Raw genomic sequence first — 26607 nt, 5'->3', positions numbered from 1 at the left:
AGGAATTCACCCTGGAAAGATTTTATTTTAGTCCGCTTTATTAAATCCTCAGTAAAAAATTATCGATCTATGCTTTGCTACTTCAAAGTTGAATGACTAAAAAAAAAAATTAACTAGAGATGATAGTTAATTTTAACCAAGGTTTCACTGCATTATAAAATGTCAATTAATAGGTTTAAACCTATGTCTTCAGGGTCTGCCTATGAGCTCTTCTTTATGCAAGAAATGTCCTTTTCTTCCTACTACTTACTTCCTATCAGGCAATGTATACTGAGTTGATGAGAAAGATCTGAGGGAAAAATTCTCAATTTCCGGATAATGTAATGACAAGATCAAAATGTTATGGAATTAAAGTAAGGTGGACTCTAGTATACAAGGATAGCTTGGAAGAGGAAGAAACTACATGAGAGAAACTAGTTAGTAATATACAAATCTAGGAGTCAGGAAAATAAATTCAGCATTTACTTTTAATTCACAACAGTAATATATATTTCTGAAGAGCTTTAAACTATTTAACTCAGATGGTTTAGCTTTTCAACTACTTAAATGATTTAGAATTGCTTTTTATTTCTATGGCTTTGTTATGAACATTATAGAAGATCTTATTTCTGAGTGATAATTTAATAAACGAAAGCAATCAATTTAACGTCTCCATTATCTTCCTAATTCATCAATAAAGGGCAAATAAATAATGATGGAAGTCTGTGAAGTGAAATTTATGCATCTTACAATCTAACTGAATATCACAGTTACTTGTTTTATATGCTGGATAATAAGACTGAAGACTTTCAAGAAAAGTTAAGCGTATGTAGAAAAAATATAATCAGACAAAAAATCCACTTTATATTAATTTTCAAAGATGACGCCTTTCCAAATATTTGATACAGAAATTATCAAGATGGGAATGTCACTTCAATAATTAAAAAAGGACAGCTCTACAGCCCCCAAGGTAACCCCCAGGGAAGTATTTCATATATTTGATTCTCAAAAAAATGGGTCCTGCAGTTATCAATTAAAAGACAGATGATGGGCAGAGTGATCAGTTAAAGACAATATTCTAGTTCTCACGTGCACACTTAAGAACAGACTGCGACCTTATTCCAATTTTTTTTCAAAACCATTCTGAATCAATTAGCCTTTATGTTTACCTGACCTGATTCTGTAGGATTTCAAGATTCCTTAATGTTGTTCCATTAATTGTCATAAATTCCATTTCACCAGACAACTGTTTAAAATTCCTGTAAAAGAATGAAATTGAGCCATGACATAAGTCCATAAAGAAATGTTAAAAGCTAAAACTAAATATTCAATACCATTATGACAAAAATGAGTTCTTTGATAGAAAATCAAATTAAAAGGAGCAAAACAAGTATTCACTGGGATACTGTCTTCCATTAATGCTGGTGCCATTAAACAGACTGATGCAAAAGGATAGTTGTCTCACACCATAAACAAGCACAAGGAAGTAAATGGTACCAACATCTCTTTTTTACATTTCCAGGAATAGAACCAAACATAGTCTTTTATCATCAGCAGAGCATGTGGTGGTGTCTTCAGGAAAAGCTATGCAATTAGCTAGAAAAATATGTCAAGATATTTTAAAACGTCCTCCTTATTCTTTAGCATGAGATCATCCTGATAAACCCTTTAACAGCTTTTAATCAACATTCTGATATGTACAACAAATGGTATTGACTCTATAATTAACAACACACATTAATGGAGCTAATGTTTTAGTGGAGTATAAAAATGAAAAAGTAGCAAAAATTATTTCCTTAAACTCAAAGAGTTCACAGTCTATGCCCCTAAAACTAACCCAAATGAGATTAAAGTTCAATAAATTTCAAATAGACTTGAATATTGTGTTGCGATGATTAATAAGTGTATGCACAATTCCAATGCTGTCCTTACCAGTCTTTCATGTTAAAAGTATATTAATCAATGCATTACTAACGCAGTAATTCAATTTCCTTTATGTTTCTATCAACAGCTCTTACAGATTTTATAGCTTATTTTTAAAGGCAAGAAAAATAATGGCAAGTCACTAAGCCATTTGGAGGAAAAGCATGAATGTTTGCATTATAAACTACTAAACTTCTCACGTGGCTGTGGTAAGATCTAAATATAATCCAGGTTCCTAAGCCAGTTATGGAAACAAGGCTTCATCCAGGAGTCTGGAGCCTAAAGTCAGAGCCAGTGCTCACTGAGAAATGCCCTTCTCTCCAAGATGACTCCCCCAACTAAAACTCCAGGGCCCTGAAAAAAAAAGTACCTTCCAGCATATTAGGAATATTGCCAAGTAAGAACTGTCCTTTAGCAGCATGATGTCTCTGACAGGTTTGATGTAGCTGCCATGATAACCTGTTAATGATTTTGAGAGAGAAGCAACTCCAACGCTGATTGACAGCAGGTGTGTGCAGCTCTTTCACTCCTTCTTATAGCAGTTAACTTAATTTGCTTTGTATTACAGCAATTTCATGTTCTTCTGCTATCCACATTAACAGAGCTAAGTTCCTGGAAGGCAAGAGTTATTTATGTCATGCATTTTGTAGCACTCGTTGAGCCTAGCAGAACACAGATGCTCAAGAGATGTCCTCCATCTTCCTATGGGGAAGCCACTTCGGGTTGGTTGCTTGGTTTCCTTTGAGTCCTAAAATCCAGAGATGTCCATAGAACACCCAAGACAAGAATAAAATGTAAAACGTTATTTTCAGGAAGAAACAATTAGGCAGTGATTTTCTGTGTAGCTGACAGGTGTTCACACACCTTTATGGTCAAAGATGCAAGTTAGAAGAATTGACAGCCTGGACTCGAGCTGATGTCCAGCCAGTTCCCAAGTGTTGAGGCAGAAGTCCTCGCCTGTTCCTGACAGTTAGGCTGAACCTACACCCTAGCAGTGATTAACACATGAGTATGTTAATCAAAATCAAACACAGACTCTACAGGGATGTTCATCTGGTTTGAGAGAAAGACTAATCAAGAACCCATAATCCCATGGCCTTTTCTAAAAACATTTCAGTTAGCTGTCTTCATCTCCCATGAACAGCAGAGCTGTAACACAAATCGGTGGCATTTAAGATCTGTGGACTATCCAGAAATACTGTTCAATTGGCTTTACCCTCACAAGAACTAGTAAATCCAACAGTCCCTACGCTGAAGAATGGGGTTTTAGGTTTAGGTTTCTGAAAGCATCCTTGTTCCACCAATTAGTTGAGAGTTTTGCCACCTAATTCCAACTAAAAGTGAAATCCTGCTATTATGCCTCACATGAACCTCTGAAATAAGGTGCTGTCAGAACATTAAAAAAAAGAATTGGAATTTTATGGAGCTTACAGAAGAGTTAACAGGAGCTTAAAGAAAGTTAACAAGAGTTACCTTTCCCCTTTTGTGCCTGCTTGCTAAAAAGTACATGTGTGGCAGAATTTGGTTTGGACTAACACACAACCTCGTATAGACAGCACTGAGGGAGGAGTCTTAGAGCCCTCACCTATATTTTTACTGGATACAATTACTGGATATCTACAATACCAAAAAGAACCCAATAAACTGAACAACCAAACTGTCTTAAGTTAGCTCACAAAACTAGATCTTTAGAGAAAAAACTATAGGTTCCTTTATTAGCAGTATTAATAAGTTGCGCATGTAGTTTATTTTGTTTTAGTTTTTTTCCCTTACTAAACAAGTCCCCTGGATCTCAAAGTAGACATAGTGAGAAGAAAAGAGTTTATTTAAAACTGACATCTGCATTGATTTTAATAAAAAAGATCAACCACTGGGCAATATTAAATTGGAATGATTCCTATGGAACAATAATTATCAAGCAACATAAGAACTAAATATGCTTTCTTTTTTTTTTTTTTCAAAGATTTTACTTATTTATTTGACAGAGAGAAAGTGAGAGAGCACAAGCAGCGGACAGCAGTAGAGGGAGAGGGAGAGGGAGAAGCAGAATCCCCGCTGAGCGGGAAGCCCAACTCTGTGCTCTATTCCAGACCCTGAGATCATGACCTGAGCTGAAGGCAGACACTCAACCATCAGAGCCACCCAGGCACCCCAAGAACTAAATATGCTTTTGGGTTTCCCCATACTTGGTTGATAGTGTATTCTGGAGTTGGGACTCTTCTTCCCAAATACAAAAGAAATTTCCTTCTCTCAGTGCCTATTTCCATTAGGAATTAGATGTTTTTTTGAACTCAGGGTTGTATCTGCCAGCATCCTTAAGAATTCAACAGCATATGATCACTCATCTGAAATACTCAAGCAATTCTAAATTATTTATCCTTCTGGAAAAAGCCAAACTTTATATGCTTTGAAATGAACCTCATAAACAATGCCTGGCTAGAATTCATACTGTGTGAACCTGGATGAAAATCCTACAAGTAACATGGGAAAATACTTCATTAATATTTCAGACAACAAAAAATACAAATGCTTTTTTTTTTTCCCCTCAAGTTTTATAACGGGAGGAAAATGTCCTTGCTGAAAACTTGTCAGCAAAATTTAAGATTCTATATCATTCCTACTCTAGTTTTTTTAAAAAGTGAAAACCAGTCTTTCTGATTTAGAGAGAGGCAGTCAAAGGTGCAGATCTTATCTGAAAGACCAACCCCTTACAAAGACCCTATTTAAATATAATTTGAAAATTGAAACAGGCAAAAAAACCCACCCAACTACCACGTTACATGTGAAATCTATAGCAGAAAACAGTTCTCTAGGTACAGTTTTCAGAATTCAGACACTCGCCATTTGTCAAAACTTTTCACGGTTAATTTAACTTATGAGTTACAAATTATGTATTACAAAACTTGTTTTATTGTAGATTCACTTCTAATTGATTTGTAACTAAACAAAATGACCATCTTTACATTCCTAACAGCTGCCAAGAGGAAAATAATAAGAAAGGTATATAATGAGTCCCCACAGTGATTCTCTGGAGGACACACAGGACTCTGAATATAGCGGTACTCACAGCTATGATTTATTATAGTGAAAGGATACAAAGCAAAATCAGAAAAGGGAAAAGATACATAAGGCAAAGTCTGGAGGAAACTAAGCGGAAGCTTCTAAGAGCCCTCTCCTGGTGGAGTCACACGGGGTGTGCTTAATTTCTTCAGCTGTGCGTTGTGATGACATGTGTGAAATGTCCACCAGAGAAGCACATTAGAGACTTGGCACCTAGGGTTTGTACTGGAAGCTGGTCACACACGCATCTTCTCCCTTACATGTACCAAAATTACAGCTCCCAGAAACAAGCAAGTAGTTAGCATCAACCATGTTCTTTGCCAAGTTGAGGGAGAGTGAGCCAGCCATTCTTATCAGAAAATGCTGGATACTTTCCCAGATTAAAGGTCAAGCTTGCAAGTAGATCTTTCTAAGGATGGTTGTCTCATTGGGTCTGCTATGTTAACCATTATTTTTGCACATTTCTTTTCAAATTCTAGTTCTCTTCAAGTATATATGCTATGTTTATTCACTTCAATATCCCTTCTAGTTTACTCTTCACTCCTAAAGTGATCTTTTTCTTGAATACACAGTTCATTCTTCAATCCTATCATCTCATTTCAAAGCTTTCCTATTTCTCATTCTCATTTGTTCTTTCACCCCCAGTATCATTTTCTTAATGTCTTTTAGCTCATTTTGAAGAGGCAGGTTACAGTTTTTATTTCATTTGTGGGCACCTTTCCGGCATGCATTCATTTTCTCTAAGGACGTTATCTGGCTCCTTATTGTGTTTCTTCTTATAATTTTGTATAAGATTTGAATTTGGTTCTTTTTCTTTTAATTATAAGTGAAATTAATTTTCTGGAAGCTTTAGAACACAGGCATTGTTCTGGATAGCTGCTGTGACCTCACACATCTCCTTCTGTTGTTTATGTGTGATGTTCAATTATGGTACCTGACTTCTGTTTTCACTCATAAAAGATTAAATGCACGAGAACTGCCGTCTAACCATAAATGATTAGAAAACTGGACAATTTTTTTTTTAACTGTTGTCAGGTATTAGACATCAGACAGCACAGAACTGTGATCTCTGAGAGGAGAAAATAAATGAGGTAAATTATGACTGACTCTTTGGAGAGACCAAGGAAACTAGAATTTGTGAGACAGAAAGCCAGAGATGACAGAGCTGCACACAGAAGAGAGCTCCAAAGATTTGCAGAAGGATCCCCTCAAGACTGGCCAGGTACTGATCCTTAAAGGTGTGGGGGAACCTCCATGAGGTCAGAGAAAGAGCCACAAGAAAACACTAGGTCAAACAATAACCAAGGTTCACACAGGGACTTGTACTGGAAAAAACAAGCAAGCAAGCAAGCAAACACTATTCTTTCCACCACTGAATGCTCTAACACCCTTGTTGGAAATCAATTGACAAAACATGAATAGTTTATTTCTGGACTCTCAATTCTATTTCACTCATCTGTAGGTCCGTCTTTATGCCAGTGCCACACTGTCTCGGCTACTGCTGCCTTGCAGCAAGTTTTCAAACGGGAATGTGAACCTTCTAATTTTGTTATTCTTTTTTTTAATAATAATTTTTTATTATGTTATGTTAGTTACCATACAGTATATCCTTAGTTTTTGATGTAATGCTCCATGATTCATTATTTGCGTATAACACCCAGTGCACCATGCAATACGTGCCGTCCTTACTACCAATGAGAGACTGTGGACTCAGGGAAACAAACTAAGGGCTTCAGAGGGGAGGGGGGCTAGGGTTAGGGATAGGCCAGTGATGGGTGATATTCTTTTTCAAAATTCTTATAGCTATTCTTCGGCCCTTGAGTTTTCATAAAATTTTAGGATCAGTTTGTCAGTTTTGCAAAAAAACCAAGCTGGGATTTTGATACAATTATACTGACTCTGTAGGTCAATTTGGGGAATACTGCCATCTTAGTTAAGATTAAGTCTGCTGATCCACTAACCTAGGAAGCCTTTCCACTTATTCAAGTCTTCTTTTAATTTCTTTCAACAGTGTTCTATAGTTTTCAGAATACAGGTTTTCTATTTCTTTGGTTAAATGAATTAAATATTTTATTCTTTTTGATGCTATTGTAAATGAAATTCTTTTCTTATTTTCATTTTTGGATTCTTCATTGCAAGGTTATAGATACACAGTTGATTTTGATTTTGGTATATTGATCTCATACCCTGCAACCTCATGAACTCATTTTACATGCTTTAATCGTTTTTTTCGTGAATTCTTTAGGATTTTCTATACATATTTTCACGTTCACTGCAATAGCAGAATTTTACTTCTTCCTTTACAATTTGGATGCCTTTTACTTTATTTTCTTGCCTAATTGTCTTGACTAGATTTTCTAGGACAATATGCAACAAAAGTGGGAAAACACTGCTTCTTCTTATTCCTGTTCTTAGAGTGGAAGCATTCATTCTTTCCCCCATTAAGTATGATGTTAGAGTCTGAGGTTTTCACTGATGGCCATTATCAGGGTAAGGACATTCCTTTCTAGCTCTAGTTTGTTGACTGTTTTTATCATGAAAGGGAGCTTTAACTGGCTGTTGAGATGCTCCTGTAGTTTTTAATCTCTTATTATACTGATACAATATATTACATTAAATGACTTTCAATTTGTTAGACCAAACCTATAGTCCTAGAATAAATCCCATAGTCATGATATATAATCCTTTATATTGTTGGATTCCATTTGCTCGTATTTTTTGAGGGTTTTTATGTCCATATTCATGTTAGTCTGTAGTTTCTTCTCTTGTGGTGTCTTTAATGTGATTTTGGACTATTGAATTTGGGGCTAAATAATTATTTTTTGTAAAGGGATATTCTGTGAATTTTAGGATATTCAGCTGCATCTCTGGTCTCTACCCATTAGAGGTCATTAAAATAATTATAAAATTCACTTTCACTAGTGAAAGTAAACACTCTATGTTATCTTTCTGTTATAATAAGTTTTCTAAGAAAAAGCTCTTACAGTTTCCCTTGGATGGATTTTGTCAATCTTTTCTAAATTTCCAAAACCCATGTGAAGTTCTGACCACAGCAATCTTAATAAAACGTCCTCTGAAATGACAAAAGCCCTCATTTCCAACACCAACAAAAATGCCAATTTCTTTAAAACTTCATAAATCTGGGAATCAGGCTAATTCTGTCATGATGACTAATATCCCTTACATTCTATTTATTCTATTATACCATTTTGCTCTGGAACAAACCTACTTAAACTCTCAAGAGAAACTTGGAACCTCAAAATCTGACCTAATAAAACCTCAATCCATTCTTGAGAATACCTAAAATATGCATTTTCTCTAATAACCTAAAATTCTATTGTAAAGGTGCACTTTTAAATAAATGCATATCAAGATTTTTATGAAATATACAAAAGTTTTTGTGTAAGCATTTGCCATACGAGGCAACTAAGTTTTTCCCCATTAACACAGCTCTTCAAGTAAATCTAATCATACTCATGCTGATGAACTTTTAAAGTAATATAACTGAATTCTAAATACACGAGAAGAACATTGTTGTTTTCCAAAGTAATCACTTTGAACGCAACATGCTTTTTCCAAAATATAACTGTGGAATTACTCTTCTGGAATTATCTTCAAAGTCGAATCACATCCCATCCATATAACATCACTCACATTTCATGTTTAAGCAAAACAACATTACCAGTTTGATCACCACATTTATTTATTAATCTTGGCTCCCAAGGACATTTTGGCAATTTCCAAACAAGTACAATCACAGGATAAAGAATTCCTTCCTTCTCTCCTTTTCTTCCATTAATGCTATATTTACTGACTCCCTGCTTGGTGCTGGGTAAATGCTGGGTGATAAAAATTTATACCATATGAGGATGTTTTACTATGGATCTCCATCTTTGTCTCTGGCTCTATGGCAATGACAAGAGGGGATCACCCAACCAGCAGATTAGACACATACTAAGTCATCAGCAGATTCAGTTCCCTGACCACTGCCCACCACCACCATCAAACACAAAATGAGAAGAGTTCAGCTTCACATAATTTATCAAGTTAGGTAATTTAAAAATAAACTAGTTTAATTTCAGTACAAATAAACATATTTTACTATTCAGCATTATTTTTACTTTGAATATAAGGAGGACGCAATAATGTTTTCAGAGCCAAATTCATCTACTTCTATATACATCAGAGCCTGATTTTTTTTAAAGTTTTTCTATTCCAAAATTAATACTTCATTCCTTGGTGATACGGGAACAGAAACAAGTCTTAATGGGCAAGCTATAGTCACCAATTCTACCTCACTCAGAGGCGCTCCCTATCATGAAGAAGAAAGAAGTCAAATGGTAGTCAGTTTGCCATCCTTTCTTCATGGGGCTCCAACACAGTCAACCATATGGATCAATACCTGCAATAAGTCTCCTATTATTGGAGCTTGAAGTGCAACCTGATGAGGTATAATACCAGGCTGATACTTTTTAATTAAACATTTCAGTCATACTAAAATACATATAAATATAGTATCCAAGTTAAAAAATAAAACATCAACTAGAATTCCCTTGTGCCATTTCCCTCACCAACCTTCATTGCTTCTCCTCCTTCTCCACTGGAAGAAATCACTCTTCTGAATTTGTTGTTCATCATTTCCATGTAAGTTTTATATCTTCCCTATATATGCATGTATTCATCAGCAATATTCCTAAGCACTACTTAAACAGTGACTTTTTTACATGTTTCTAACTTCATATAATGGCGTGTACCATGTGTCCTTCAGTAATTTGGTTTCTGGCTCAATATAATGTTAATATAATTTTTAAAATATTGATACATGTAACTCCAGTCCATTTATTTTCATTGCTATATAACATTACACTGCAGGAATATAACACAATAAATCCGCTCTCCTGTTGATGGATATTTAGACTGATTTTGAACAGGACAAAACTGCTTCCAGAGAAACGATGTTCTGTTCTATCCTAAATACTACGCACAAGGGACCTTTCTTGTCCCTCCCCAACACCCCCAAACAAGTACCACCTCTTTGTACCCCAACTCATGTTCAACCATTTTAGTGAAATAGCTCTTCTCTGTCCACCCAACTCTGCACAACAGAAGAAGCTTACTTATCAAGCATCAAAATGGTAAAGGTTAATTCTTCACAGAGCCAAAGCCCAGGGGCTGGTGAAGGTGAAATACAGAAAGGCAAGGAAGTTGTCCCACTACCTTTTATTATTCCACTGGTTTTTAAACTAACATCTTCCTAGAATGGCAACTGCGAGTTTTAAATCTCTGAACTCCACAAAGTTAATCACTCTTTTAAAAAGCTATGTTAGTAGCTATCTTCTTCATCTCCAACTTTATGGTCTATGAAATAAGAACTGAAACCAGGAATAAGAAGTTTTATGAATGCTTCTTAATACCACTTTCTAACTCCACTTAATACTACTTGCCAATTAACTGTGCTTTAGTATTCAGTATATTAAATAGCACAAATTGACAGAATTCGTAAGGATTCTATAAATATTTTTATATTAATATTTTTCACATGAACATACCAGTTCTTTCTTGCCCCCAAACAGAATTTTCTATAAGGGCACCTGCGTGGCTGAGTAAGTTAAGCGGCCGATTCTTAATTTCTGCTCAGGACATATTCTCGAGATCCTGGGATAAAGCCCCACCATCGTGCTCAGTGGAAGTCTGCTTGAGGATTCACTATTCTCTCTCTCCTTCTCCCTCTGTCCCTCCCCAGTGCTTGTGCTCTCTCTAAAATAAATAAATCTTAAAAAAAAAATATTCTATCAATAGTAGGTGCACTTGTCTGAGTACAGTACTTATCAAATTCAATATAAGAAATACTTTTATAGACTGAATTATGGAGAGAATGAATTACACTCTAAGGCTGGACTTATTATATTCAGTCATCTGGTTTAATGTTGACACACATTAGAAAACAGAAGATAACTTTCTGTCAGCCAATAGTCAAAGAAAAAGGCAGTAATGTCAAATTTCTCAGATGCTCTTATTTCTAAATGAACCCATGTGAACTTCAAGCCAAAAGAAAACAAGAATTTCTTTTTAAAGGAAATTTTTAAAATATAACTCTAGCCCTTTTTTTTTTTTTTTATTTTTGAGAAATCACTTACTTGGGCTGGGAAAGCACCTTTTCCAAGTTAAATTCTTTGAGGTATCTTATTATGGCAGCCAAAGAGCAAATCACAGGCTTCTCCAAGTTAATGATGCCAGAAAAACTTTGAGAAGCTAAAAAACAGAATATATAGTTTCATTAAAGTTATTGCTGACCATTATTAAAAACGAACTTTAAGTTAAGTGAAACTTAGTTTATGGTTACTGAAATAATAATTTAGACAATACCTCCTAAAATTGCCTTTTGGAAAAATGTAGAAGATTACAAGTACCCAGGTCATGGAAAAATGGGCATTTTCTGAGGTGAAATAAGCCCATTTTGGGAGAGCAAGAGAACAACTTTTTCAAATATAAAATGCCCATCCCCTTTGATCCAGAAGTACTCTAAAATGCATGTCAAAGATGTGTATACAAGAAGTGAGCTGAAAACCTTTTGTAATAGTAAAATCTACAGACAACCTAAGTGAACATCAGGAGAGTACTAGTTAAATAAATTTTGGTAAGTCCAGATTATTTTGCATCTACTAACAGACACAGAAAACTCTCCACAATATACTGCTGAGTGAGGGTGAAAAAAAGTTGTACAATCATTCTTATCTCTCAGCAGGAATACTGCTTACCATCTGGTCTCCCAGCTTCATCCCTGTGCCCTACAGGGTATTCTCAACAGAGCAGCCAGAAGAATCCTTTTAAAAATGTACATCAGACCATTAGACTACTTTGCTTATAAAAATCCTCCAACATCCCCAACTCATTGAGAGAAGCAGCTCAAGTCCTGACAGGGGTCTTTAAGGCCCTACAACCTGCCTTCCAGCTCCCCTTTATCTCTGAGCTCACCTCCTCATTCTCTCCCTTACTTTGTTCTAGCACCCAGGCTCCTTTTATTCCTTAAACATGCCAGGCACTTAGATATGTCGTACTTACTGGTGTCTCTGCCTAAAACACTGTTCCTTCACCTGTGTGTATGGCTTTACCCCAACACTCCTTCAGTCTTCATTCAAATCTTTGCTCAAGTGCCATTTTCTCAGTGAGGCCTTACTTCACCACCCTATTAGAAAGTTCTCCCACTTCCCTGCCTTATTTTCTTCATAACACTTACCACTTTCAAACACACTAACTTGTTTTATTGTATGTATCTTCCCCTTTGAATGTGAACTCCAGCAGGGCAGGAATCTTTGTCTTTTTTATTCCTTATTGTATGTGTGATGCCTTGCATAATAGGCAGTCAATAAAAATTAGTTGAAAGAATAAATCCAAGTTATATGAAGTATACAGAATTATATGTGTATACTTATTTGTATGGATTTGTACCTATAAAAACTCTTAAAGATTTGGGGGGAGGGACTTTTTTTTCCTTATGCACAACTCTGTTTGGACCTTTTTTTGCAATAGCCATTTATTACTTTCAGAAATTAAAAAAATTACAAAATATCCTCTATACATCAGTGATACTAAGTACATTAATTTCTATTGTGGCTTTTTATAAAACCAAGGTGTAAAGAAAGAGTTAACAAAACTCTTCCCCCTTCTGAGAATTTCACCTTTAACTTTGTAGCTCTTTTCCCCAGGAAACCTGATAAAAATGAAGTGCCAATGTGTTATGAGGTAACATTGTATATGGTAAGAATGACCTGAAACTAGTAAACTGCATCTGAACTAAGAAGAATTATAAACACCTAATTCTAGAGAGGTTGGCCTTCTCTGAGTACATGGACTCTATGCCTGGGTAGATTCTGATGAGTATCTCCTGTCTTTGCAGCTGAATTGTCACTTGGCAGGGGGTGAAGGTGGGGGGAAACCGCTGGCACAATGACTTACACTCGCTCTCAAGGGCTCTACGCTCGCTCTCAAGGGCTCTACGGGGCTACAAACCCTGTGGACTATTCCCACTAACAGGAACAAGTGCCCCCCACTGGCAAGCTGGTTTCCTATCCCATACACTTCTAAATGAATGTGATGTCAAAGTGGCTTATGGTAGTCTTGTCTTTACTTGAGCGTAAGACAACAATCCCTTGGTGACATCGCAGAATGTGTCAGAATGGGTTACCCTCTCAGACACTCAATTCAACTGGACACCGGGAGATTAAAAGGGATGGGGACAAAAGTGCTAACAAGACACTGGTGCCTGTGAGGGAGCCAAGGTGAGACTGATCTATCCATGGTCTAACGGTGAAAGCCTTGTAGCATGTGATAAGATATACAAATGAACCTTAACAGAGTAAGCTGGACCAGCGGGAAGGAGGGGTACAGACTAAGTCAAGCACTGATACCTGGTTGAGGACATGGAGATTAGATGGTTACTTAACATATTAATACCCTGTCATTAATGTTCTGGTATTTAAATTACGGCAAGCAATCTAACAAAATACTAGCCTTTATCAGGAGATTCATCCAAATACTCTATTAAATTGCAAAGAAAATAATGGGCCATTTTGTAAGAGAGGCAAAGGAAGGTTGGCCTGTAACTTACACTCTAATGAATATGTCAAAAACATCAAGTTACTAGATGGTCATAATGACAAAGGAAGAAGATGCAAGGTGTTTTTGATGAGTGCAAGAAAAGTGAACTCTTGCCTCTACTTCTGCCAGTTATTTATTGGTAACTGCCTAGTTTTCATTAAATTGAAAGTCAAACTTACATCTTTATCCAAATCGCAACTCAGTTAATTTGAGGACATTAAGGCTAACACATACAAAATATTTACCTTGGATGTCAACTGCATCTTTTGCATAAAACTCTGTAACTGCCTGGAAAGCATGGCTGTATTCAAAATACACGTTATCCATCCGTTCTACTCGAATTCTGTCATCCCGCACACTAAAAGAAAAAAAAATGAAGATTTCAAAGATAATTATTCATAATCTTGAACTATCTATATTTAGGCCTTGGCCTGACCAAAAAAAGAAATTCATTCTTTATTCTCCCCCAAGTTGGAAAAAAAAGAGAAAGATTTCAAATTTCCTTGTCAAAAGGCCCCATTTCATAAAAGGTCCCATTTCATAAAATATAATTACAACTTTTACCACTGCGATTATCAAGAACTCACTGAAATTAAAGTCAATTACTTTGATAAATACAAAAGGGAGAAAACTGGAAAAGCATCATTTTAATTTAATCACATCATTTGTTTAAATACTCTACCAATAAAATACATCTTTCTCTGAAATGGCATCTTTTTGTTAAGTCCACTTCTACCACAGTCCCCACTGAAACACAGTAAATTCCCCCTAGGTCAAATCTCACTATTTAAAGTAGTTCTACAGTCTCTTTAAAACTGCATGCATGAGCGTGTGGGTGTGGGTGTGTGTGCGCACGTGTGCGCACGCACGCCTGTGTGAAATTAAGTAAGTACATAAACAAAACCGTATCATCCATGCTGGGTAGTACGTTTTCTCTCTCATTTTCTGTTTCACTTGGCTCCCCATTTCCCCTGCCCCCCTCTCCTTCCCTATGACCTCACTCCCAAGCCATGTTAACAGCCCAGAACAAATCCTTATTTTTTTCATGTTCATATGTTCGTACACAAGCATATATCACATACATATATATGTATATATGTATACACACACACACTCATACATGTCCTTGTTTTATAGAAATGGGATGACTTCATATAAACTTTTCTGCATCTTATTTTCTTCATAAACAGTAACTCTTGGAAATTCCTCCACATAAAGTGATCTACCTACAACTAATTGTTTTTAATGGCTGAAAAATATTTCATAGTATGTAAAAGCCGTAATTTATTCAACCGTTTCTTTATTATTGGATATTCACTTGATGTTAACACCTGTTGCATGTTGCTTTAGAACATTTTTATCTAAAAAAATAGAACATTACATTAAATAATTAATAAAACACTGCACACATCCCTCATCAGTCACATTCATCTCTACCATCTGAAAAAGTAAACACTATCTCTAATTTGGTGTATAGTATTACTACATATGTATTTATACTTTGCAATATACTTTAGCACCTTTATACAACATGCTGTTTTATTTCATGTTTTAAACTTTACGTAAGTGGTACTTTATTACACCCATCCTCCTATACCTTGCTTTTGCACTCAGTATTATAAGATTTATACATGAAGACAGATAAGCCTCTCTTAATTTTCAAGTACTGCTAAGTATTCCATTACTTCTTATGTTTTTTAATGAATTTTTAAGATTTGCTTTTCAAGTTAAATTCACCTGAATTTATTTTGGGGGATGGTATGAAGTTAGAAACAGTTTGACTTTCCATATGATTATCACTTAAAGATTAAAGCACCATTTATAGAACATTCCATCTTTTCCTACCACTTCATACTGCTGCCTCCAATGCATATCATATTTCTACATATGTGTGACTTTGTTACTGGCTTCTCTATCCTGTTCCACTGATCTTTTTGTATATCTCTGTATTGGGACTACAGTATCTTAATGCCCATGGTTTGGTATCAGTATCTGTGGCCGGGCCCCTACACCTTGCTTTTCAAGACTGTCTTGACTAGTCATGGGCCTTTGGCTTTCTTTATAAATTTCAGGTTCATCTTGTCAAATTAATAAAAACCTAATATTATTAGGATTTTGATTGGATATAAGTGAATTAATTTGGAGAAAAATAACTTAATAAATCAAGATATCCTATTGCTAAAGATAGTACAATTTTTCTGTCTTTTATATGTAATAATATTCTTTAATTTTCTCCATGTTTTATATTCCTTGGTTGTACTCACTCTTAGGTATATTTTAAACTACTACTACTGTGAAGGGAAACATATTTACTAGAGGGTTATCATGGTATACAGAACCTATCGATTTATATATGTAGCAACTGTACTGAATACTCCAATTTCTTGGGTTGTATTGTCTGTGTATGCATTAATATCACCTGGGGAAAAAAAGGTATTTTTATCTCTCCCTCCCTCCCTATTCTTTTCTTGTTCCTATCTCATTACACTACTGGCTAAGACCTTCGGGTTGTGTTGAACAAAGGTATTGCTAATAGGCATCCTTTGTCTTCTCACTGACAATAATAGGGAGGCTTCTACAGTTTTACTCTTAAGCATGAGGCTTGCTATAGGTTTTGGAATAAATGACTTACTGGCCTAAGGTTTGGTAAGTTTCCCAGTTAGGGGGGAAAAACGTCTTTAGTCATAAAGGATGACTGAATCTTAACCTAATGTTCTTTCTACATGTGTTAAAATGATCACATGGCTTTTATCTCACTTAATTTCTTAATATAGTATTCGTAGTTTTTGATGCTGAATAATCCTTGCATTCCTGGGATATATCATACTTGTCATGATGTTCTCTGTTGCTTAAAGTTATGAGCTTAATTTCTTAGTGTTTTGTTTTGTTTCCCCAGAAAACCTGTGCCAGCATACCTAGCTCCAAAGGCTTTTTCTGTTCTACTAGAAGACGAGGCTAGCATAAGCTGATTCAGGAAGAAATCTAAGAGGGAGGATTTTCTCCCATCTGTAGCGCTAAAGAAGGATTTTTTTCACCTTAATCCACCAGAGAGAGAGTATCAGACTAACTATTACAAATCTCTTATCAATTTTTATCTTCCTGTAGACTCCCTTAATACCTGGATTTTTAGAAGCCTGTAGCAAAGTTATTATTTAGCAACTCAAAAAGCAGCGAGCAACCTTACATGAGCTCCACAGTGATTTTGTACAAATTCCTAGAATGAACACAAGAGGCAGGTGGTTACTCAATTACTGTTCTAATTAACATTTTGTTTGATAAGCAGATAAGGATTTAGAAACCCATTAAATTTGATAAAAATGGGCTTGTCAGTTATCCTTGAGGCTTTCATGGAAGCCTTACAAGAGCGTTAAACTCATCGTTCCGCAATCTGTATATTGAACATCTTCATGCAAACATTTTTTCCACAAACTGGTCGGAGTTACAGAATCTGTGTTTTGCCAGATTTCTTAATCGAAGAAAGTTACGGTAAATTAAATCACTATCTTTGAAACAAATGTCTACTTGAAACACTGTGTACATAATGAGTAATATCCAACCAGAAATTTGTCAAACTGGATTTCAGTAAAACTTCTGCATGAGCCACAGAACTGTCCATCTTGCTTTCCTGGAGCTAGTCATGGAAGACCTGCAGCCCAATCGCCAGCAACATACATTAAAAGCATAGATCCCATGCCCTAAATGTGTTAAATCTGAATTCACAGGAGTTAAGGGAGAGGGGGTATTTTCATTTTCAACAGGGTTTTCAGAATGATTCACAGGCAAAATGCAGACTGAAATCAGTAGTCCGCAGGAACTATATGGCAGTCCCTGCAGGACCAGAGTACAAAGAGGAAATGGAAATCTTCTCCAACAATAGTCTATGTTTCAGCTGCTCTGTCAGAGGAGGACAGTAGGTACCTTTCCACCAAAACAATTAAGGAAGTCAACTGTGGTCACGTAACTGACCTGAGGCTAAAAAATTCTAAAAACACCCTCCCTTTCCCAATCTCTACAGAGGCTGTTTGTGGCCTGGGCTGAAGCCTCCTGAATGGAAAGGAGGCTGAACAGAGTCTATGCTCCTCCCTGGGCCTGGCCAGGGTGGTGACTCCCCTTCTGTGCTGGATGGGAGTGTGGTCAAAACAGGAGTCTCAGAGTCATTACAAGGGGTATGTGAAGCTGGACTGTTTTAAATTAAAACTTCTAATTTTAAAAAATCCTTTTCATATGTAACATGCCTTTCTGTTGCCAAATACATTGTTTTGGAAAAATTAAATGGTGATAAAACTCTCAACAAGTATGGAACCCACACTAAAATAAAGGAACTTCAGACCCAATAATATCTTTTAATGTCAACTTGAACATAAAACTGATGACTCTCTGGTGTTGAGTAACAGACCACCTACAAAGATCTTGATCTAACGTTCAATTGTGACCAAACAAATGTCAGCTTACCAATTTTATGATCTATGCTAACTTTAGAAACCATAATTTTTATAGACAAAAAGAGCCTTGTAAAAGGCTGACAATCTGCTATAGGAAAACTCACAAAGCCTCTTCTGACAGCGTTCTTACTGATAATAAAAATACTGATTGAGTTCCAAGCTTCCCGGCTGAGTGATTAATTCTCTCCTCTGAGGATAGAATCTAAGAGAGATCCAGAGTGAATAAAACAGGCCATGTAATAGAGTTACAATGTCTCTATATTAGAATTAGTATGAGATTCATTAATTTTATCACCACGTATAGTAAGGATCTATAGGAAGACTAATATTAAGAGCATGATGCGAAATTAAAATTATGATGACAACCATTACCAGACAAATATCAGAATAACTAGCCACAAAAACAGCAAGGAAAAAGGCCACATAAAGATTCTTCACAAGATATAAAAACAGAATAAAATGATGTGGACAAACTAATATAAAATATATCTGCCCAAACAACAAATGCAAATGGGGGTCAACTTACTTATTAAAAGAGAGCTGATCTCAGATTGGATTACAAAGGGGAAAAAAAAAACCTCTGTGCTACAAACAAGAGTAAAACTTACAAGAAAGTAATTCAGAAAGGTTAGAAATAGTGCGCCGGGGTGGCTCAGTCGTTAAGCGTCTGCCTTCAGCTCAGGTCATGATCCCAGGGTCCTCGGATCAAGTCCCACATCAGGTTCCCTGCTCAGCGGGAAGCCTGCTTCTCCCTCTTCTACTCCCCCTGTTTGTGTACCCTCTCTTGCTGTCTTTCTCTGTCAAATAAATAAATACAACTTTAAAAAAAAAAAAAGGTTCTAGACTTAAAAAAAAAGGTTAAAAATAAAAGGATAGCTGAAAAAATAATTTGTCTAGATGGATATACTAGTCAAATGTAAATAAAAAGAAAGTACTGAACAAGATTTTATTATCAGGGAAGACAGAATTCAGGACAAAAAAAATTAAATAAGAAAAAAGAGGTGCTTCATACTAATAAAAAGGATGAGATGAAAGTCTTTTCACTCCACATCCTTAAGATACTCTTACATTTTTGAACCTCTAAAATATACTACCTCTTCAAAAAATAAAATTGTTTATTAGAAAAGAGCAAGAGAAAGAGAAGGAAAGAGTAGATTACAGAATTTATGGAGGAGCTGCCAGGAGATGTTCATCCATTTCCCTGGACTTGAACCTGGGAGTCTGGGAGTCCAGGAGTACAGGGACCAAGTGGCTGGAGCCATCCTGCCACCTAGTGGAACATGAGATGAAAGTGAACACAAGGAGGAGAGACAAAGGATCCTAAGTCCAGCCACACCTGATTCTAGCCTACCTTCCAGCTTTTCACTTACATGAAATTCACTTACATGAATTCAAAAAATTCAGTAAGAGCTCACTGCAAAATGAGGGATTTTCAAAATGACAAAAGTAACCTTTTGCTGCCCAGAGACGGAAGTAGACACGATGACACAGATAGCTTCTAAGAAAGTTGGCAACCTCTCCCCAAGGCCACATGGCCAAGAGGGAACTGAGGCAAGGAAGACCCAAAGTTTGATTTTAGCTGGTAAGTCTGCTTTAGGTGAGACACGCAGAGTACAAGTCAGAGATTCTGGAGACCAGGAGGACCCTCCTCCCAGGACTAAAAACTAAAAGGAGATTTAGGGCCCCTGCAGGATTAGAGAGAGCAGAAGTAAACACATCAGACCCAGCCACAGAAGACTGGCTATTGGGGAGTGAGAGGGAGGACTGAGAAATTCCTCCCTCCCTGTGCAAGCTCCTTGAGTTCTCAGAACAGAGGCCCAGGGCCCAGGAACTAAACAAGGTCTGTATGCAGGGTGGCTGCGCCCTTCAGAAGAAGAAAAGTGTGAAAAGGTTTTACCTTAATGTAAGAATTCTGTACTGCGTAATTCATGTCTTTCTAAAACTTTCTCTAGCCTTTTCTCCACTTTTGGTTTTACATTTTCTTCTTTTATAGTGATTGTTACTTTTTTTTTCCTTTTAGATAAAGCTGCATCAAAAAGTCACCAATCTGTCTCGGCAAACCTGACAGAAGAGTACTTCTCTCCGCAATGAGGTGAGAAAAGCTAAGAGGATTAGAGTACCCGGAACTTGGGAAACCAAAGGGAAAGGGAAGCGTGAAGGGGAAGGGAATGGAGGCAGAAAAACCCTAAAGGCCTCAAGAAGCCATTTATTTCTGCCCAGAGTCATGACCTCCCAGCTCATCTCCTCTGACCCTGGAAATCTCTAAAGATGAATTCTCTTGAACAACATTTGAAAACCTCCATCCTTGCTTAAACTTTCACCTCATCGCAGACATGGGTCTTTTTAACACCCATCTCCACATACCATACCCCAGCCGTTTGCGCACATTCTCATACAGAAATGGGCCAAGACTCACCTCTTCTAAGACGCTTTCCCAGAAGAAGAACCTCATGCTAGGAAGGCCTGCGCTTTCTACCAGACACATGGACTGCGGTTTGTAAAGTAATAGCTTTAGAAAGAAAGCCACTTTGTTTTAAACACACATGCTTTTTGTTAGAAACTTTACTGCCAGAGATAGAAATACAAACTGTAAAATGCATTATAAAGGAATGAAAATTTCATGAAATATTAACCAAAACAGTATGTCAACTATGCTATAAAACATGACTCCTTTTTAAGTCCAGAAACAGCGGTGAAGGAAGGGAATGGTTGCTTCCTTGCGTGTTTTTCCTGAGAGGCCATGTAACATAGTGGTTGAAAGCATGTGCTTCAGAGCCAGGAAGCCTGGACCAAATCCCAGTCCTGCTACTTACCAGTTGTAGAACCCTAGACCTAACATCTCTTTGCCTCAGCTTCCTCATCTATAAAATCTGTATTAAAAGAACAGCAGCTCCCTCACAGGGTGTCTGTGCAGATCAAATCAGTCAGTAAATATAAAGTGCTTAGAACAGTGTCTAAAACATATTGTTAGCTACTGCTACCATAATTACTACTATCACGGCTACTTAAGAATGAGAGAAAGGAGTAGTCGTGTACTCAAAGGAAAAGGGATAAAAGGGAGAGAGCTTTAGAACAGATGTAACTGGGCAGGATAGCCACAAAGTAAAAAACATGTCAGCAGAAAGGAATATTCTCCGTAGCTACCAAGAGCACCTTTTTCACTCCAAGGGAACAGAGGTGAAGAGGGGAAAAGCTCATGTGTGATTTCAGAAACCACTGGACCTCCCCCCGCAATACCATCTCACCCATTTCTGATGCTTGAAAGGGTTTTAAATAGTGCAAAGCATTTTCAGGTCACAAGAAACAAGCTATTCTACACTTAAATGGCAGCCTTCAAAGACAAGAAAACAAAAAGGTGTAGAAAGTCTTACCTATACTCAGGTTATTTTTTAAAGTTAAACATAAGAAAAATTAACAACAGAAGTTACTAAGTTCTAAAATTGATTACTTAAGACGGTACCACTTGTGCAATACTTATTGATGTGCTTTCCTGGCTGTTCCACAAGCGCTTTAGCTTCATTTTTCTCACACAAGACAAAAACACATGTACATACACGCGGTCGTCTATTTTATATTCACCTCTAATTGGGTCTATTAGGGAGAAGCTGGCAGAGTGGGTTTCTAGAGCTCCCATCCCATCCACTCTAAGTCTCTAAAATGTAAATAACTTTTGAGACCAAAAAACAAAACGAAGCACCACACTTTTTTAAAATGACATCCTAGAAAATTACTGTCTAAAATATCTACTTTAAGAACGTAAAAATCTAGGTCACTTTTCAAAGTTAAATTCAAAATAAAGCCTTTGGCAGCAACGTAATTTAATGTGGATAGAAGAGTCTTTTCAGCTACTGACATGAAAACAACTGGTAACTACGTGGAAAAAAGGAACTCCAATCCCTATACTATGCCCCAAAATTAAATCAAAATACTTAACAGAGCCAAAAGTAAAAATTAAAACTATAAAACTTGTAGCAGAAAACATAAAAAAAATCTTCATAACCTTGAAATAGGCAAAGATTCCTTAGGTCACAAAAAGCACTAACCGTAAAAGAAGAAATTGACAAACATGATTTTCATCAAAAAAAACCATCTGTTTTTCTAAAGTCATCAAGAAAATTAAAAGGCAAGCTACAGACTGGGAGAAAATATTCATTATACATATACCTAACAGAGGATTTTTATTCAGAATGCAGAAAGAATTCTAATTCTTATAGCTCAATCAGAAAAGCAATCCTTGGGGCGCCTGGGTGGCACAGTGGTTGGGCGTCTGCCTTTGGCTCAGGGCGTGATCCCGGCGATCTGGGATCGAGCCCCACATCAGGCTCTTCTGCTATGAGCCTGCTTCTTCCTCTCCCACTCCCCCTGCTTGTGTTCCCTCTCTCGCTGGCTGTCTCTATCTCTGTTGAATAAATAAATAAAATCTTTAAAAAAAAAAAAGAAAAGAAAAGAAAAGCAATCCAATTTCTTTAAATGGGCAAATAATAATAATAATATACGAATAGTCAGTAAGTACATGAAAACATTGGTCATCAAAAAAAAAAAAAAAAAATTAAACCCAAATGAGTCACCACTTCATACTAACTGTAACAGTTAAATTTAAAAGACTGGCAATACTAAGAGTTGGCAAAGATACAGAGCAACTACAACTTTCTTCCCTGGTGGTGGGAGTATATAACTGGGGAACTACTTTGAAAAATAGTTGGGCTGTCTCCTATACAGTCAAGTACATATTTACCATACAGTCCAGCAATTCCACTCCCCTAGGTATTCACCCAAAAGAAAAACATGTCCATGAAAAAACTAGTACACAAACGTTCTTGGCAGCTTTACCAAATATAGGCAAAACCACAAATGTTCAGCAAGTGAATGGATGAATATATTTTGGTATACTCATACAAAGCAATATTACTGAACAATTTTTAAAAACCTACTGATACACAGCAACATGGGTGAATTTCATAGGCATTATGCTAAAAGAAGCTGGACATAAAAGTACATGATTCCACTGATGTGAAATTCTAAGACAGCCTAATCGGATCAGTCTTCATGTAGACTAGGATGACGAGGCGCGAGTAAATGACTGCAAACAGGCACAGGGAACTTTCTGGGAATATGGAAATGCTCTACATCTTAATTGGGGGGCATCTATATTGATGTATATATTTTTCAAAACTGATTTGACTCATACACTCAAAATGTGTAAATCTTAGTGCATGTAAATTATACTTGATTAAAGTTTATTAAAAATAAAGCTTTTATAATTTATAACTGAATATATAATTTATAACTGAAAATTTTCTACTAAAAAACTGAACAATTACACTAACAAATTCCTGTGCAAATGTGTTTTTTTTTTGTCAAGGTTTATTTACTTATTAGAGAGAGAGAGTGAAAAGGAAAGAGAGAGCTCGTTAGCCTGGGGAGGGGCAGAGGGAGAGAATCTCAAGCAGATTCTGTGCTAAGCACGGAGCCCAAAGTGGGTCTCCATCTCATGACCCTGAGATCATGACCTGAGCTAAAATCAAGAGACGGACCGACTAAGCCACCCAGGCACCCCTCAAATACATATTTCAAATACATTTCTGGGGTAAGATTCTAGTACTTATTCAGCAAAAAGCAATGGTGTGGAGAAGTACCTCACTCTGAAAGAAAAATATTTAACTTCAAAAAGTACATCCAAATTTACATGCTTTAAGATGATCATAATTTAAATATTATCCACTATTTTTTATAATAATTTTTATTATGTTATGTTAGTCACCATACAGTATCCTTAGTTTTTGATGTAGTGATCATTCATTATTTGCGTATAACACCCAGTGCACCATGAAATATGTGCCACTATTTTGTATACAATCATCTTAACACAAGGTAGACCCTTTTTAAAAAAATAATTTATGCTTCCTGTGCTTAAAAAAATGTTTTTAATCACAAATATCACAAAATCATTACATGACATTGTATTTGCCTTTGAGAAAAAGCACACACACAAAAAAAAAAACAACAAAAAACAAAAAAAAACTACTTTCCTCAGAACTCTATAGTCTTACATAATCTTGAACATGACTATCAGCATTAAAACATTCTTAGATCAGTGGAAATTCATCTCATTTTTTCATGCATGATTAAAAGCATTTTCTCAGCAACAGACACAAAATCAAGACTATTTCACTCAGATCATATGCCTTTTGAGTTCACTAACAAGCTCAAGTCTGTCTCAGACAACCTAAAGTAACTAATCTTCCTAAACTGTTTTTCTCTATAAATACTAACTCTGATATTATGCCCAGAAAGAGCTGTTCAAAAAACAACAAAACAAAACAAAACAAAAACAAAATCAACAAATTGACTACCTGGAATTCATAATACAATGAATAAAAAATTATAAACAAATAATACGTCAGTTAACTGGTATTTCCTTTTTCACTCAAGTCAACAAATCTTCACTGTGTAAATACTATAGGAAAAGAAAAAAGAAAAAAGTTCCCTGACCTGTATTACGGGTTGAATTCTGTCCCCTTAAAAATTCATATGTGGAAGTCCTAGCCACCAGCACCTCAGAATATGACCTTATTTGGAAATAAGGTCCTTACAGAGATAATCCAGTTAAAGTGAGGTCCATAGGCTGGGCCTTAGTTCAGTAGGACTAGTGTCCTTACAAAAAAGCAAAATTTGAACATAAAGACATACACAGAAGAAAAAACAATAGAAAGAAACAGAGGAAGAAGTTAACTGTCTATAAGCCAAGGAAAGAAACCTGGAAGATCCTTCCCTCACAGCCCTTGGAAGGAGCCAACCCTGGTGACACCATGACTGAGGACTTCTGTCCTCCAGAACTGCGAAACAATACATTTCTGTTTGTTAAGCCACCCAGTCTGTGATACTTCGTTACGGCAGCCCTAGCAAACTAATTTACTCCAGTAAAAGGCTCAGCATGTATTTAGAGAGGGTTATAAACAAATCACAGGAATACCAAACAGACTGAGAGAAATGCTGTGGAGGTATCTGCCAAGTTCAAGAGTGTGAATATTCCCACCATGGCTGGTTTTAAGCTACCAGTACTTTAACCACCTGACAGCAAATTCCCGGAAATACAACAATCCATCCTCAAAGCTACTACAAGCCAGCTCCAGCACAGACCAAAAATGCAGGCATCAGTATTTAACATCCTCAGGCGATTCCAATTACAGCCAAGGTTAGACCGACAACTAAAAATTGCAGGGCAGCTTCATAAAAGCAGCAAGACTGTTCGGATACAGAAAATTTTACGATAGATGTGGGAAAAACACACTGCACAATCTAAGAATAGCTTAAGAATGGTAGAAAAATAAGTGATGAATGAAAAATAAGAGCTAATATTTACTGAATACCATGCTCTAAGGACTGCTTTAAGTCCATTACATGTATTAACTAATTTAATCCTCCCTACAACTTTATGAGGTACTCGTATTGCTATACACCTGTTTTTGAATAAGGAAACTGAGCCACAATAATGTTAAGAGCCACAGCTAAAAAGTGAGGAAGCTGGGATTCAAATGCAGGGTGTCCGGTGCCAGAGTCAGCACCCAGACCACTGCTCTGCGCCATCTGTCACTGTACCTGACATGCTGAGAACATGCCAAGAGCCTGGTGGAGCTAAGGCCCAGAGACAGGGACAAGAGACCAGGAGAAAGTATGCCATTCTTCTGGCCTCAGGTATAGGTTACCTTATACAAGTGATGGGTTTGCATATCAAACTCTTGTAAAATGAATCAATTTAACCATCCTGCATGACTTGTTATTTAAATGCATCAAATCAAATTAGAATTTAAAATACCTAAAAGTCTGCAAGTGAAAATCTAAAATAAAATCACCATTTCCTATCTGTCTTGTGTCCAATTCCTGATTTTTACATATAAGGACTGCTTAGCGGGCAAAAAGCACCTGTAATCACTCAGGAGCAATCAGCATGGCCTAGAGCCTCTGAGGTTAAAAGCAGGAAAATCATACAGATTTCCTAAGCCATAAAGAGAATTCCAGGGGCACTTGGGTGGCTCAGTCAGTTAAGCGTCTGCCTTCAGCTCAGGTCATGATCCCGGGGTCCTGGGATCAAGCCCCGTGTTGGGGGTCCCTGCTCAATGGGGAGCCTGCTTCTCCCTCTCCCTCTCCCTCTGCCCCTCCCCCTGCTCATGCTCTCTCTCCAGCTCTCTCAAATAAATAAAATCTTTAAAAACAGAGAGAATTCCCGAAGATGAGGCTGCACTCACTAAGCTCCCTGAGCACAGGCAAGCAGAAAAAGCATAAATTTTCCACTTTTGAAGTTAGAATAAAGACACCCACAAACACTTCACATCACCACAGCACCAGGGAACTAATGAATTCCACCGTTGTTGTCTACATTTAGCCAGCATTTAACGCTGGAATCATACTTTTAAAAAATCACTCTGCATCTATGTGTTTGCAGAGCATTGTAAAAGATCAGCACTTTGACAGAGGTAGTATTTTGCTATATAGGATAATGACAGGAGTGAATAAAACACATTCTCCCTGAAGTAAAATCTTTGCATTGTTAGTAGAGAAAGAAAGATAAAGTGGAAGGAAATATGCAAGCAGGAAGCAAGATAGA

The 26607-nt window shown here is 36.7% G+C and overlaps 1 protein-coding gene across 8 annotated transcripts in view; it reads right to left on the bottom strand.

Moving 5' to 3' along the window:
* The window catches only part of MSH3 (mutS homolog 3), a 195050-nt gene that overhangs the window by 128641 nt on the left and 39802 nt on the right, over positions 1-26607 (bottom strand). For all 8 annotated transcript variants that reach the window (XR_006409516.3, XR_006409517.3, XR_008957583.1 and 5 more), the window contains exons 9-11: positions 13806-13918; positions 11100-11214; positions 1154-1238 (exon numbers count right to left, since the gene is read on the bottom strand). Coding sequence is in view for 5 of the 8 variants with exons in the window: in XM_026498701.4 (XP_026354486.4) it covers positions 1154-1238; positions 11100-11214; positions 13806-13918 (313 nt within the window). In the remaining 3 variants the exon portion in view is untranslated. The remainder of the gene's footprint in view (positions 1-1153; positions 1239-11099; positions 11215-13805; positions 13919-26607) is intronic.

The sequence above is a fragment of the Ursus arctos genome, unplaced genomic scaffold (assembly GCF_023065955.2).
Source record: "Ursus arctos isolate Adak ecotype North America unplaced genomic scaffold, UrsArc2.0 scaffold_5, whole genome shotgun sequence".
In the NCBI taxonomy this organism is placed as follows: Eukaryota; Metazoa; Chordata; class Mammalia; order Carnivora; family Ursidae; genus Ursus; species Ursus arctos.
The sequence above is the reverse complement of the archived record's forward strand: the minus strand, read 5'-3'. Positions and strand labels throughout refer to the sequence as shown.